Below are 15,081 nucleotides of genomic sequence, written 5' to 3'. Positions count from 1 at the left end.
AAAGAGTGTGGCCAGCAGGACTAGGGAGTGATCGTCCTTCTGTACTTGTCCCTGTTGAAGATGCACCTCAAATACTGTGTTCAGTTTTGGGCCCCCTCGCTACAAGAAATAGGTGCTGGAATGCACCCAAAGAAGAGCAATGAAGCTGGTGAAGGGTCTGGAGCACAAGTCTTAGGAGGAGCAGCTGAGGGAACTGGGGTTGTTTAGTCTGGAGAAAAGGAGGCTGAGGGGAGACCTTATTTCAATCTCTACAACTACCTGAAAGGAGGTTGTAGTGAGGTGGGTGTTGGTCTCTTTTCCCAAGTAACAAGTGATAGGACAAGAGGAAATGGCCTCAAGTTGCTCCAGGGAAAGTTTAGATTGGATATCAGAAAAAAATTTATTCTCTGAAAGTGTTGTCAAGTGTTGGAACAGGCTGCCCAGGGAAGTGGCTGAGTCACCATCCCTGGAGGTATTTAAAAGACACGTAGATGGTGTCACTTAAGGACATGCTTTAGCAGGGGACTTGGTAGTGTTAGGTTAGCAGTTGGACTCCATGATCTTAAGGATCTTTTACAACCTAAATGATTCTTTGATTCTATGATTCTCAGTTTCTTTAACATGCCTTTTCTTTATAAAGACAGAAAACGTCAGGCAAGAAGGCCCAGCATTTTTTGACAAAGATTTTGAGGCAAAAGTACATACAGATTTCAAATGGGAAGTCTGTGCAGAGCAGTGCACCTGAATAAGAAAACCATTTTTGGGGAGGAGGATTCAGATGTAGAAGCCAATGATGCCTCTGCTGGTCTAGCAAATCTGAGGGATTTGTACATTCAACCAAGGAAACAAAACAAACCCTGCCATCCGATACCATACCCAGAAGGGCTACACTTTCACAAATTAAAATAATTTTGCAGACACTGATGAATGAAAGTACCTGACCACTTATTAAAACCATTATCTAGTAAGAAAATCCATCACAAAAGGTTATTGCATTCTCAAACACCACACCATCAACGCCAGCATCTTTAGATATAAGAATATGAGCTCCCATCTGGCAGGTGCCATCTGGAGCCCTGGGAATCATATCCAATTCTCTCATCATGTTAATAAATCCCACAGCACTTTACAAGGAAGAAAAGCACTGTTCCTGCTTCCATGGGGTTGGATTAATTGCAGGCTTCCTCTGTGACAAGTGCTTCAATTTTGCTCAGCATAGTTTGGTTGTTTTTTTGTTTTGTTTTTTTTCCAGCTTAAACCATCTATCATTTATTTGAAATGAGAGCCCAGAGTGCTTTCATAGGAGTCCCTAAAGGGATTTTGGGAGACTAAAGTTTTCCATTTGAACTTCAAAAGGATCTGATGTTACCCAAGCTGATGGCTGGGATTGTCCTAACAGGAAGGAACACAAGCGAAGCTCAAAGCTTCTGTGGCTCTTTCCAGGTCCTGCCGAGATGAACATACTACCAAACACTTTCACATCAACCGCTCCAGACCCTCTCAAGTTTTGTCACAACTAAAGGCCAGGAGAACAGCAAAACACTATCAGGTCGAAACTGCCAGTGAACACTATACATCCGAGACAAATAAACCCCACAACAGCTAGTCAGCATATTCGCTCCGCAAAACAAAGCGCAACAACTTGAGCTAGTGGAGACACAGCTTCATAAATCAACAGGGAAAAACATGGCTCCATTTGACGCTGCAACATTTTGGTGCAGAGACCATACTGCCATATTTTCATGGTATTGCTCTTCAGCTTCTAAAATGCAGGAAGACTTTTCAGTTGGGGAGGGGGGCACCTCAGAAACAAACCTGGGGGCATCTGGCTTGGCTGCTAGTCCAAGTTTAGGGGCCTCTGTCAGCAGAGTAGACATATCTTAACATAAGCAGCTAAACTCAAAAGTTGAATAAAAGGTGGCATTTTGAGAAGAAATTACAAACAGAAAGAGGACACCAATGGTAAGGAAAATGTTGAAGATGTTGGAGAAAGCTCTTAGAACAGGAAAGGGGGAGTATCATAGTGCAAGAGCCTAATTCAGGTGAGTAAATAAGGTAAACAATAATTTGCAGCTAAAGGAAAAATTTGCTTCTAGTTACATTTTAAATTATGGCAAAATACCTTGGGTCCTAAATGTACTATATCATTAAGAAAGTGTCAAGAAGTCTTAAAGAGAACTGGACCATAAATCTAGAAGTATTGCCACAAAGCATGTAGAACCCGCTTGTGCTGAATGGATCAAGTTCACATGCAATACTGAGAGCTTTTTTTGCAGGTACTATTTGCTTTATTCCATTTAACAGCAATTGCTCCTTAACTCATTTGCAAATAATTCAATACCAATGAACAAATTAGGAGGTTTTAAAAAAAAACCCAAAATGTATTCTTCTTTCCTAGCAAAGAACCAGGCTGTGAGAGGATGATGCCATAACTGACCATGATTTGAATACTGTATAACCTAGCACCACCTGGTTACGTCTAACTCAAGAGTATTTTCTTCAGCCACTGTGAGTACCAGTACTGGAGCAAGCACAGAAGGGACTTTTTGGTTTATGTTTTTGCAGGACAGCAGCATCAACACAGAGTGATCATGAAATGACAACCTATTTATTTCAGTGTAAGAAAGGACAACGACCAGAAATGTCCGCACAACTCACTAACTACAGAAGATATCTCATTTATTTAATCAGTTAATTTTAAATTAATAACATTTGTTAACTTTTTGCATATGTATGCAGCACATTCAGCATAATTTTACATAACTTGTAACTTTAAAGTGTTGCATTTCATTACTATCAAAATGCAAGTTTGACACAAAGAGAGGAGGAAAAAAAAAAGGAAACAAATACCAGTCAGCATTTCTACCATCATAATGTAAAAAATTACATATCTAAATAATTGTCTAACAAGCTGTAAAGTTGTTTAAATGTGAATACAGTACACTTTTATGGATGGTCAGAAGGAAAACCCAAATATCATGTAAAAGCTATATCTAGTTGCAAATCTATTTTAAGGATTACAAATTGAGAAGAATCAACCTTTCAACAAAAATCTGTCTACCACTTACAATAACTGATAAAACAACTGTTTAACCTGTATCGCTTCAAATCAGCAACTTCATATAAACTGGACATCCGTACTTGAAACGAAGTATAGAAACTGCGAAGTTTCAGACAATAAAACACAAACTGTAGAATAAGTTTTAAGACTCCTTATAAAGCACTCTGTATTGAAGAAGCACACAGGAGAACGCATGCTGCTTTGGAATTGTTTAGCCCGTGTATTCCTCAAGCTACTGAGTAAAAAAAGCAAGGATTTTGGAATCCTATAGTTGTATAAACATTTCTATTATAGGTCCTCAAGAAATAAGCCATGAACTCTGTAGAGGAGATACACATATGACAAACTTGAGGTAATTTGTCTAAGAACAGGCAAGAGAAGCTAGCTAAACTCTGCAATTATTATTACCTGGTGCAAGGAAAACCCCAGGCTAACATAGAGATATCAGATTTTTCCTAGAACCACAAATAGATGGCAACTGAATTCTGCCCAAACCCAGTAATAAAAAAATCTTGACAAGACAAAGGAGTTACATATAAAAAGGTAATTTAGCATCAGTTTAGCAACCCCGGTGTTTTAAGTGTAATAAAGTGTTTTACAATGACAAGTCCCGATTCACAATGTAAATGGCTTTTAAAACTATGTGAGGACAAATAGTTATAGTAATGATTTGTGTAACAGTAGTGAAAGAACAAGCAGCACAGGCTAAATTCCTTCATTTGCTCCTCAGCACACCATATGAGTTTCCAGGAATACCCATCTTTTTTTTAACCTTCTAAGCAAGCATAGCTGGGCAATCTTAACTGTCTCGCCTAGGATTCTGACAGTAGCATGCTACAGGACCATTTTTTTAGCCAAAACACTAAATTAAGGGGAATTCTGAAACAAGCTTGGCCACTGACATATAGAGAGGCACAGCTCAAAGCAAACTATACCATGGTAGGTAAAACACAAAAGATGTGTAGGTGAAAGCAAGTGGAAAGAGGAGTGGCAACTGAAGAAATAATGGAAAAAGGCAACTTTCTTCCTCCTGAGTTCCCCACCCCTTACTTCTGCCCTTCTGAAGGCATTCTCAAAGCAGCTGATTATAGGACTCATTTTAAAATTCAATCTGAAATAGAAACTAACTCCTTTGTTTAAAGTATATGACTTAAGTATCTTCATTAAAATATTCCACTTTGAAGGCAGAGCTATGTAAGTATTCTTCAGGCAAAGGCCTGAAGAGTAATTCCATCTGAACCACTGCTAGTTACACTATAGCCTTGTATTAAGACCTGAAATTAAAGCAAAGGCTGATACTGTCAACACATGTCAACTATTTCCTAGTATACCTGCAGAGGCCCCTCGGCCTTGTGACCAGCAGCCATACCTAGGCAGTGACTTAAACAAGTACCCAAAGCACATTCATTTCACAGGTCCTTCCCAACTATGCCTTGGGCATTGTTCGCTGAAAAAACATAAAGAATCAAAGCCTGGTATTTGTCTGGTATTGTGATTACAGAGTAGCAATAGGGTAATATTAATTAATCAATCTACTCTCAAAAAACAACTTACAGTTAAATATATTACGAATTGAGAGCTTAACATATCAAAAGTTCAGAAATACCACACCGCTTCAAAAGAGTCACAGCCTATCAGTATAAAGGAAGAATATAAAACTATTTTATTGACCACTGTTCACCAGTATTTACAATAAAGTAAACAATATACAGTCTGATAACATTCAAATTACTACAAAGTTAGTTTTCACCTGGACTTATGACCAAGTGATCCCAAATACTAATAAAAAGAGTGACTCTACAGGTTTAAAGGGCTAGGTTTGGGTAAAGAAGATACATGCACATCAATAGTATATAAGACTACAAAACATCTGTGAGTTTGTTTAGACATTCATTATGATTCTGTCATAACTATGGAAGTTTATGAATGTTTTATAAAAGCTTTTACCTAATATGGAGGAAGTAGTAGTATCAAATGCTCTTGTGATAAATGAAACAAGTTGCAGAAAGCTTTTATTTACTTGCTGTTGATGCAAAACATACTACTTCAAAAAAATACCAAATTTGATTCTTGTTAGAATGTATGCCTCTCACATTACTAATAAATCAAATTTCAGGTTTTAATATTCATATATATAAAAAAGCAATGCAAATAATTATTGTGCTTCATCTTCTGGGCACGAATGCCAAGTTAGTCGCTCTTCATAAAAAGCAATTACGATCTGAGGACACTTCACGTTAGCTTCTTTGGCCAGCACCAGATCTGCCTCATCAGAGTCCTTCCTGATGTAGAACAGAGTGGAGTTTAAGAAAATGCATAATCATTAATTCAGTAAATTTAGCAGCTCAATAGATAGGTCATAAGTTCTGAAAACAGTATCAGCTAGAAATCAGTTTTCAGTATACCTTTCACTACAGCTACCAAGAATTTTCATGCTAATGGCAAGGTTTCATAGTTGTATCTGCCTTCTCATGGTTTTTTTCCTGTTTGAAAGGAAAATGCTATTCAAGGGAAAACATTTATACAGTTACCCACTGCAGTATGCAACGAAAGTAAAACTTTGCTGATTTTGTCTTTTAAAGCATAATCAAAACTTCAAAGTAAGACTTTTAAAAATCAATAGCATCAATCTTAAGAGGTGGTATTTGCATTCAAATTGTATTTACTGTTTATGCAAGTAACTCGCTGTATTTCATACTTCTATTCCTGATGCTGTCTTAAGGTAACAAAAAAATGCCTTCCGGTCTGAAATGCTTCAGATTCGATTTTGAAGTGTATGCTGCCTTTACAACTCAGTTTTGTGCACACATATTCATATTCATATTTGCTGCCTACAATATATCACAAAAAACTAATCAACTGCAACTGAACTAAACAAAAAAAAAAGCCTCTTTTTTGTACATTTCCTTTGTGTTTGGTTTTGTTAATTATCACTAAAGAAATTCAAATAGTCACGATCTGTATTTTGCTACTCTTCTAAGTTTCACATAAAATCTATAGAAAATTTGAAAAGGCAGAAAGGAGACAGAATCTTCCAAAGCACCTATCTTCCTCAGTCCAAGCACATCACATGACAAATCATTTATTTGGAGACCACTCCATTTGACTCAATTCATAAAATTATACCATTCTTAAAGGCTGTGGAAAGCTATCATTCTTCTCATCCCACCACCATAAGAAATATGACCTCCAGGAAATGTTAATTTAATCTCTTGTATTCTTAACACTTGAAAAGGATTTAATTTCATCCTACTTGTTCACTGAGGAGAGGCAAGAAGTCTTCCATCAACACTGTAGCTAATGAAGCTGGCCTACCCTCCCAACAACGCAAACTCCCTCCATCACTCTCCCCTCTTACTAGCCCATAGTGATAAATCACTCCTTCATATTGTTTGCTGTTCTTCTCAGCCTCCTCCACTAGTTCCTTCCAATTCTCTATCCACTTGGTTGCACACAGAACAGCTGGCACTACAGCTGGTTAAAAGGCTGGCTATCCAGCAGCTGGCTTCTCCTTACTGAAACACATAAAGCTGGAATTCTGCCTGCTGTTCCCTCAGCAAGAACACTACTGGGATGCAGCTTTTCCATACAAATGCCCATTTCCTCATATTTTATCAGAATTTACCTTTAAAATTTCTACTTCTGTAAAACTGAACCAATAGAACCTAAAGTTGTTTAGGTTTTGGAAGGAAGAGCGAGTAAGTACTAGCTGATTATACAAGCTTTGTTTTTCTAAGAATACAAGGCTAATAAGATCACCAGCTGACTTACTCGTGAAATGAAGTTGTCTCATTAACCTCAGTGCAACTGCCTGCCCTCCCTTAATAGGGCCAAGAACCGTGAACGTAAGACTTACCATTTCATAAGGAACATAAGCTCTCCACTGCTATCCGTAGCGCCAATTATCCGCTCAGGATCAAGACCCCTTGCAAACCCTCTTGGTTTATCAACCTATAGAGTAAGTTAGAAGATTTATCTAGTTTATATTTTCACATTAGTGCTAGATGCACACATTCTTGTACATACATATATATGTGTATCAAAACAAAAAATATAGCCTTATATACTTATAAAAGCTATAATACATATAACTGCCTGAAGAGACATCAATTTTATTTTTTCATGACTGATCTCCAGGTCAAGTCATTTAGATGTAGAGTAATAAAGACAGATTTTACATCAATGTTTCTAGCACTTATTTCTGAAAATTCAATAGATGAAACAAGTGTTCTAAAATCGTTACAGCAGATAAACAAACAAGCATGGACAATAAAAGCAACAAAAGAGGCAAAGCAAAAATGCACTCCTGGAAGTGGGAAAAACATACACCTTTCCGCAAAACAACAGGCTCAGGTTGGCTTAAGCCAGTTGTGGAACTGCACCCTTGGGGAATACCTCAACTCTTCTTGGCTCACTGAGATTGTATTGGTGGTAAGGAATATCACAACTATTTCCTGTAGTGGTTCCTGAGGTTCACATTACTCTTATTGAGACCATGGCCACTACTGTACCAGATGAAGCCACACAATTTACTTTATACAGAAACTAAAATATTCTTTGTATTAGTCATCTACTGTTCCTTCTGATGACTTCCAACCTTTTCGACAGTAACCACACATCCAACAACTGTCTTCAGTAAACCACTGACACTGCCAACCAGTGTTGTTTCAAATTGCTAGTGCAAAACTTCACAGACAAAAATGTGAACTATTGAACACATTATTGTATGCACATTGTTTTGTATTTATCAGCTCTAAGCTTGTCATGTTGTTCATTCACTTAAATTGTAGGAGAAACCCAGATCTTTAAGAAAAGGTAGGAACTTTCTTCAGTCCCTCATTCTGTTCCCTCTCCACCATCATGTCTGGTCCTAATCTAAGTAACTTGCCTGGTCTTCACATTTTGCCATCTTGCCACTCACCTATTCAAAATCAAATAAGCCAAAACAGAACTTAATCTTTGTTCCATTCATGAACCTTTTGCTCTAATACAAACTGACTACTTAATATCATTCATTAATAACTCTTAACCAGTCTTACTTCCAATTATTGAGTGAGCATCATGGGACAATGCAAGAACTTTTAGTCATCATGTTAATCATCTTTTACCTACCATTTGGACTGTCTCATTAACCACCATGAAAGATTACCTTTTTCAAACCACAGTTCCAAATGCTGAGTGATTTTTACAGTTTTAAACCCATGTTTGGTCTCATTCTCAAGGTTACAATAGGGTTCTTGGGGAACGGGGATGGAGAGGTAGGGAAGAGATGCAGGAAAAATGAAGCTTAGCACATGAACATATACTTACAGAATCACGCTTTTTCTTTGATTTACTATCATCGGATTCGCTATCTGACAAAGATTTTCTTTTGGCACCATCTGTTTTTTCTTTACCAGCTTTCTGAGAGTTCAGAAAAGCTTCAATTAGCTCTGGACAATCTAAGTTTTCTTCAGGTTCCCACGTGTTGTCAGCACTGCAACATACACACATTTATGTAAAACTAGGAAAAGAAAAAAAACGTAAAACTAGCCACATGGCTCACCTTAAGCAAGTCACTTTTTTTCTCATCACGCAAGGCAGGTTTCTTCAACCTAAGGATGCTTATCTTGCCATCTTTAGTGACTTTCATCTACTACATTTGATGACTGAAATAATTATGCTCTGCTATTGGTGAAAAACAATGTTCTTAAACTGGAGATACAAAATAGACAGCTCTATTAAATCCCATTATCTGTGTGTGATCACAGGAATGAAAACAAGCAACCCCCTCCCTACGAAAACCTACCTGTCCATTTAAACTGACTCCCTTCCCTGCTTCCTCTAAAGACTGTCCATGCAAACAAACTATAGGATATGAGCACTAAGACTTACAGAGAACAGAATGTACACAACATTCACTACACACTGTGTTAGTATAAGCTTCTATATGCAAGGAATACTCTCAAAAGTTGTCTCCAAGCACTGACTTCAACTATACCTAGAACTATCCTCCTCTTTCAGTTGATTACAGGAGAGAACAAAGGTTCTATGTCCAGAGCTGGGAACTGCAAATGTTCCCGTGAGTGTACATTTTGTTAACTAAAATTTTAAGAAGTCGCTGAATGCTTCCTGTAACAACTAAGCACCTCATCAGAAGTCCTCATGCACAAATACTGCCACAGCACTGCTGCACAAGGAGGATGCCTACAAATTATTTTCTGTTACTAAACCATATTTTTACAACTTCAAATCAGACCCTCGAATACTTAACACATTTTGGTTTGCATTTATGCACTTTACCGCTACACAAATTTCAGTTGTTACTATGCAGAATTTTGCAATGCAATCACTTTGGGAGATATGCAACAACAATATGACTACATATGTAACTACTTATGTTCAAATGCTAGGTGGATCACCTTTTTTTCAGCTAGTAGTCTGCCAGAAAGTGTCAAGGAAGGAGGGAAAGCGGGAGGGAGGGAGAGAGAGGGCACAACTATGTGCCTTCTTTAACAATCAACTTTTTAAGTCCACTGTAAGGCTTGGTTTTCTTGTGTTTCCCCACGTCCTGGAAAGAGACTCAAAAGATACCTTTCGGGTATGCCTAATGAAGGCAACCAAGCCACAGAATTCCTTATGCAAATTCATCTCATTTGAAAGCAGTTCAGGAAAGTGAATAATAAGCAAACTGCTTCAAATTAATTTCTTCAGAGCTGCTCACACCTTAACTCCCTGCAAAATTTCTTACTCTGAAGTAACATTCATTCCACCACGTCTAGAACTGTCAGTCTAGCTCACCTTCATAGATATTGACATAAGCTAAATCAAAGAACACTGCTAAAAGAACACTCACTAAGGACTTGGTAAAAGCCTTGGAACATTTAATGTAGCACAAACATTAAGCTACATATATTATTTTCATACTTGACTGCCCCATTTGAATATACATTCATGGATATACTTCCCTTTAAGTTCTTTAAAATGTATCCCTATCATCCAATCCCCTCTCAGCACAGTTACTTCATATAAATGGTTAGTATTTAGCATTTTATCAGAAAAAAAAAAAATAGGTAATGCCTTACTCTGTAAATCCTTTCCACTTCAAGTAGTATTCCACCTTTCCGTTTACAACACGTCTGTCCAGGACTTTCTCCACAACAAATTCTTCAGGTTCTGCCTCTTCAACTTTTTTACCTTTGCCATTCTGTTTCTTTCCCATTTTGTGCTACAAAAGAAATTCAGAACGACACTATTCATTCTTCTGCTTTACACAGTTACTTCACTGGCCAAATCCAACTTTGCTCAGTAAACAGCAAAGAATCATGTACTTATTCACACTAAAGCCAGAAGCTCAGACTCCCTTTACATTAGTGCATGTGGTCAGGTAACCTGAGCAAGACATGCTAATGTTTTGTGTTTTTTTCAGTTGCTTAATGAGATATCCAACATCAGTTTTAAAAAAGGTGAAATATTTTTGTCCATACAATCCATGCCTCCACTCCCCATATAAATTTAATTCCCAGAGTGCTACATGCTCAAAAATTCATGAAGCTTCTAAAAGTTCACTCTATGCCTGTGAAAAGGCAGAGGGCAAGAAGGATAAGGCTGAAGTAAGGAAAAGTAATGAGGGAATTGTGAAAAAGTATAAAACAGAAAAGGGATGCTATTCAAAAAAGGTGGTTACTACCTTTTCAAAAAAAAGGGAGAAGCTGATGGGAGCAAAGTTTATGATGTACTGCTACAATAAGCAAAATACTCAACAATATCCCATAACTACTGAGCAGGATGCATGCTAGGAGCATTCCATTACTGCAGTCCCTTCTCATTCTTAGCCACGCACCAATGTAACCTACATTCAAACAGATGTCACAAAGGTGCAAAAATTTAAGACAGCTACACTTAAGTACAGGACTTAACACAGAAATGAATTTTTGCTAACTTAAAAAACTTCATAAGTGTTTTAAGTTTACATTTAATACTTCAAATAATATTAAGTTCTTAAAATAAGTATTACATCCACATCATCCTCAAGGCATTCCCAGTTTAATAAGGCACAATTAAACAGTAATAGAAGGACACATTTCAGAATTTCCTTGTTTGTAATCTTAAAAAGGTTGGAACAAGCCTATCATGTTGTCGTATCATGTTTCTGGAACACTAGCAGACCAAAAGTATTTTGCATGCCATTTTGGACTGCACCTTATAAGGAAATTGTTAAAGTGGCAGCCATAAACTAATGGGAGCAGTATTAAGCTTCTAAAACATATAGTCATGCAGCACCCTAAATCAAAGTGGACAGAACTAATTCCTCACTAAGGTACTTCCTCTAGAACAGAAAACAGACAAGCAAAAACCAGTAAGCACCTCTACTTGCTTGATGGCCTTTCCCTAGTCCTTGCTAGAATTAATGCAGGTTAGTTTGCAAATACTGCAAAGCAATTTTTAAACCATCAAATTTTTAGACCTTGTAGTATTTTGTCTTGATGTGGTGAAAGGTAAAAAAAGTATGTTAAACACAAGAAAAACTGTCTTCTTTTTGTAAACTGAAGATTTGAAGCCGATTTTTTCTTTCCAAAGCCCTTTGTGCCTCTTACTTTTCATAATTAACTTTTCCCTCCTTCCCCAAAATAGCTTTACTCTGGTTAGCAACCCATAAATTGAAGGTGTAAACAACAAAGACCAGGAAAAGTTTCAAGTTTCTCTTTCAAACAGCAAGTTTCTGTATATGATTATCTCTCATGCTACGTTTGTTTTGATTTGTAAGCACAGAAGAGATTATCTAAAACAGAGCATGTATTTCCAACCAGACTTTAACTGCCTGTATATCCCAGGTGTATTTCAACCAGAGCATTCATGTCTGAAAAGTGTCAACTTAAGCACACTGGCTTTTTTTGCCTCCATGAAAAAAGAATGCAAGACTGAAACTGAAGGAAAATAAAAACATTAAGATGTCCAACTCTTTTATGAAGGCAGCTTCTTTCAAGAAATGGAAGTGTGAAAAAGAGAAACAGGTAGAGATGAGGAAAACAAACAGACAAAAAAAGAGGCGGGGGGCGGGGGGGAAACAAACCGAAAAGACACAAACTCACTATACCATAGTAATAACATTATAATTACTGGTGACGAGGCAAGCAGGCTACAAGTGGGGAACATCTCCATCTGTGTTCTTTGCTGGACTAAAATTCTTTGATTCAATGCAAGATTGTTTTCTGGTACTCTTTTTGGCTTCACTAATTCTTGTCACTTAAACACTTTGGATTTCTGTATCAAAGCAACTATTTTTTTTTCATTTTTTGAGACTGAAGTAGCCATATAATCTTCACAGAAGAAAATCAATGTCATAGGGCTCTGTATTTTTTTCTTGAATTGCAGTAAGAAATAACAAAATCAAGAGTATGTTCTTTTTGTTTTAAATATTAGAGCTTTAATTAGGTCTCATGCGCATCAGCACTGCTTTCCAAACTCCTGAGCTTTTCCAACCTATTAAAATAATCCTTGACTGCAGAGCCTGCAGAAATAATGAATATTTGTTATAAACCTATACATTCTGAGATTACAAAAGCCAATGTAAATCTCAGCCCACAACTGAATGTGGTACATGACTAAAGTTAAAGGGTACTAAATGTCCAGTAGACCCCTGAAGCTCCCTTCTCTAGGGTTGCATGTTGTAAGCTGTAACTTGGGCGTTTGACCACAGAATGCTCATCTATGGCTTGTTTCCCTTTCTGCATTCAGAAGTCACACATGACAGATGCTCTCCAATGGATAATCGGTCTTCTTTTGAGGGGCAAGATTAAAACACTGATGTGACACTGTGGTGAAGGGGTTTAATCTACAAGAGGCAACAAAATCAGAATTACAGTTCCAGAGCTACGCTATCCCTCAATCCATTTAGGTTTTGCATGCAAATACATAATGAAGCAGAATTAGTTATGGTTCCCATGGGAACCATAACTGATTTTCCTGACCTGTGCAGCAAAATTCTCAAGAACATTCAAAAGATTAAAAATACTGCATTCACAGATTCTGTCCTCTCCCTGAGGCACCCCCTCCCAAGGCTGGTTAACTCCTTCTCGGAATCAAATTAGGGAAAAGTGGGCAATCAATTACCAACAGAAAGTTCAGACATTCACCTTGGTAAAATCTTTTAAAGCAGTTTGTTATTGTACAATATAAAGGAAGCATTCTATCGTACTTCTAAGCCAGAAGTTGATACAAGTTTTTAATGCATCTCCATCTGGGTCAACCAGCAATCATTTCAATAACTTTAAGAACAGGCCTTTTGAGTGCATCATAAATAGTTGTTCTGCTATCCAAATTTTGAATTGCACATATGTATTTCTACTTCCCTGCCTCAACCTCAGATGCATCACATGCTATACTTTTTCAGTTCTGTCTTTCACAAAACTATATATCATCATTAGTTGTGCTAGCAACCAATTGCCCTTAGAAGTCCATATTTTAATGTCAAGCAAAGCTTTACAGGATTTGAGATCCATTAATGCATCATTAAAACGGTCCAGGAAGAGCTGACATCTGATAACCTCTGCTCCTATGAAATTCAAAGAAACTGTTATTTGTTAAAAAAAATAATTTCAAAAGGCATCTTAACTCTGCCACATCATTTCCCAACAATGTTATTTTTCACCTGTAAAGACTGCCTTTTCTCAGGCAATCACTTTTCCCCAAATACACTGGGAGAAATTACATGAATACATGATTTGGATTTTGTTTTTTACAAATATGATGAATTACACAGCGTGCTGAAAGGAGGCTAAAAAAATCCTTAGTGTTTTCTACTGTAGGACAGATTAAATAGTGCAGAGTCCTTTAATATTTCCCCCCCCAATAAATCTCTTTAGAATTGGCAGATTTATTAAAGCCAAAGATAATGTCCTTTCTAGTAGCCTTACTTTCTGGATCTGAAATTTTGGTCAGAATAATGCTGGGGAGGGGAGATGTGGATGTATCTTTTAAATGAAGATGCCAAGTTATAAGTTTGAAGAAAAATATGTTGATTAAATCCTTACATACTTTAGGTGTGCATGAACTTACCAATGTAGTTTTATTGGAGGCCATTTTTATTGCAGACTTGCAGAGCTTTTACTAGAAAAATGCATGACAATTAAAAGGAAGTTTACATTACTCAAAGAAAGGCATCCCTATACAAGTATGGTCCTTGTTCCAACCCCCATGTATTCACTGCATACAACATTTCTAATATGGATTAAATCCAGAACAAAAAGTAGGTTACTACTTTGTCCAGCATAACCCAGTAATGGACCATTATGCTAGCCAGGATAAACAACACTGACAAAGTGGTATACAGAGTTGAAGAAAGTTTTTCCCCCAAGGCCTTCTAAGGCACAAAGAAGTTTCTAGGGAAAAGGGGGAGGACCATCAGGGATGCTTATTTCCATCAACCCAACAGAACAGGAATTAAGATTCTAGGAGTTAATCAAGATATAACTAGGTACATTAACTGCAAATCTAGTGGGGAGCAGCTACATATCTGCAATGTAATAATGAGTCACCCATTACTCTTACATCATAGTAAATGCTTATAAACAGCAAATATTTATCTTAGCGCAACTATAATGTTGCCTTCTGATTCTCAGGTTTGCAAGAGTTAAGGTCCTGGAGCAAAATTAACTCAGCTAAGCTGTACATACTACATATTTGACCTACGTAAATGATGTTGAACACAATCCATCCCCTTTTCCATGTCATTTCTAATATCGGCCACTTCCTCAGGCATGTATTATCCCCATCCCACTGCAAACTAAGAACTGTTACAATTCCCCATATGCCTGGACAAGGCAAAAGAGAAAGTCCTTCAGGGCCAGAAAATCTCCCGGACTCAGCAAGCCCGCCCAATTCTCCCCTGACACGGGAGGTGGATTGTGGCAGTCCCCTAGGCGGTGGGGCAGGTGAGGTGGAGAAAGGGCAGGGGCTAGGGCCCCAGGGCAGAGGGCTTGTCTTGTTTGAAAAGCAGGAGGAAGGAGAAAAGAAACAACAATAACAGTGATCATAACAACAATAAAACCCCCGTGCCGCCC

The 15,081-nt window shown here is 37.6% G+C and overlaps 1 protein-coding gene across 2 annotated transcripts; it reads right to left on the bottom strand.

Annotated features, from left to right (window-relative positions):
* Nucleotides 1-4,687: 4,687 nt before the first annotated feature.
* CBX3 (chromobox homolog 3) lies at nt 4,688-14,128 on the bottom strand. Of its 2 annotated transcripts, XM_010081936.1 has the most exons (6): nt 14,078-14,128; nt 12,140-12,283; nt 10,105-10,247; nt 8,351-8,516; nt 6,897-6,991; nt 4,688-5,322 (listed from the first exon to the last, which is right to left on the bottom strand). In XM_010081936.1, the coding sequence occupies exons 2-6, from the start codon at nt 12,179-12,181 to the stop codon at nt 5,196-5,198; spliced, it is 573 nt and encodes a 190-aa protein (XP_010080238.1). In that variant the 5' UTR covers nt 12,182-12,283; nt 14,078-14,128; the 3' UTR covers nt 4,688-5,195. The 2 variants fall into 2 exon arrangements, with proteins under 2 accessions (XP_010080238.1, XP_010080239.1); XM_010081937.1 differs by lacking the exon at nt 12,140-12,283 and having other exon boundaries at nt 14,078-14,122.
* Between the last annotated feature and the right edge of the window lie 953 nt (nt 14,129-15,081).

The sequence above is a fragment of the Pterocles gutturalis genome, unplaced genomic scaffold, assembly GCF_000699245.1.
Source record: "Pterocles gutturalis isolate BGI_N339 unplaced genomic scaffold, ASM69924v1 scaffold6429, whole genome shotgun sequence".
Classification (NCBI taxonomy): domain Eukaryota; kingdom Metazoa; phylum Chordata; class Aves; order Pterocliformes; family Pteroclidae; genus Pterocles; species Pterocles gutturalis.
The sequence above is the reverse complement of the archived record's forward strand: the minus strand, read 5'-3'. Positions and strand labels throughout refer to the sequence as shown.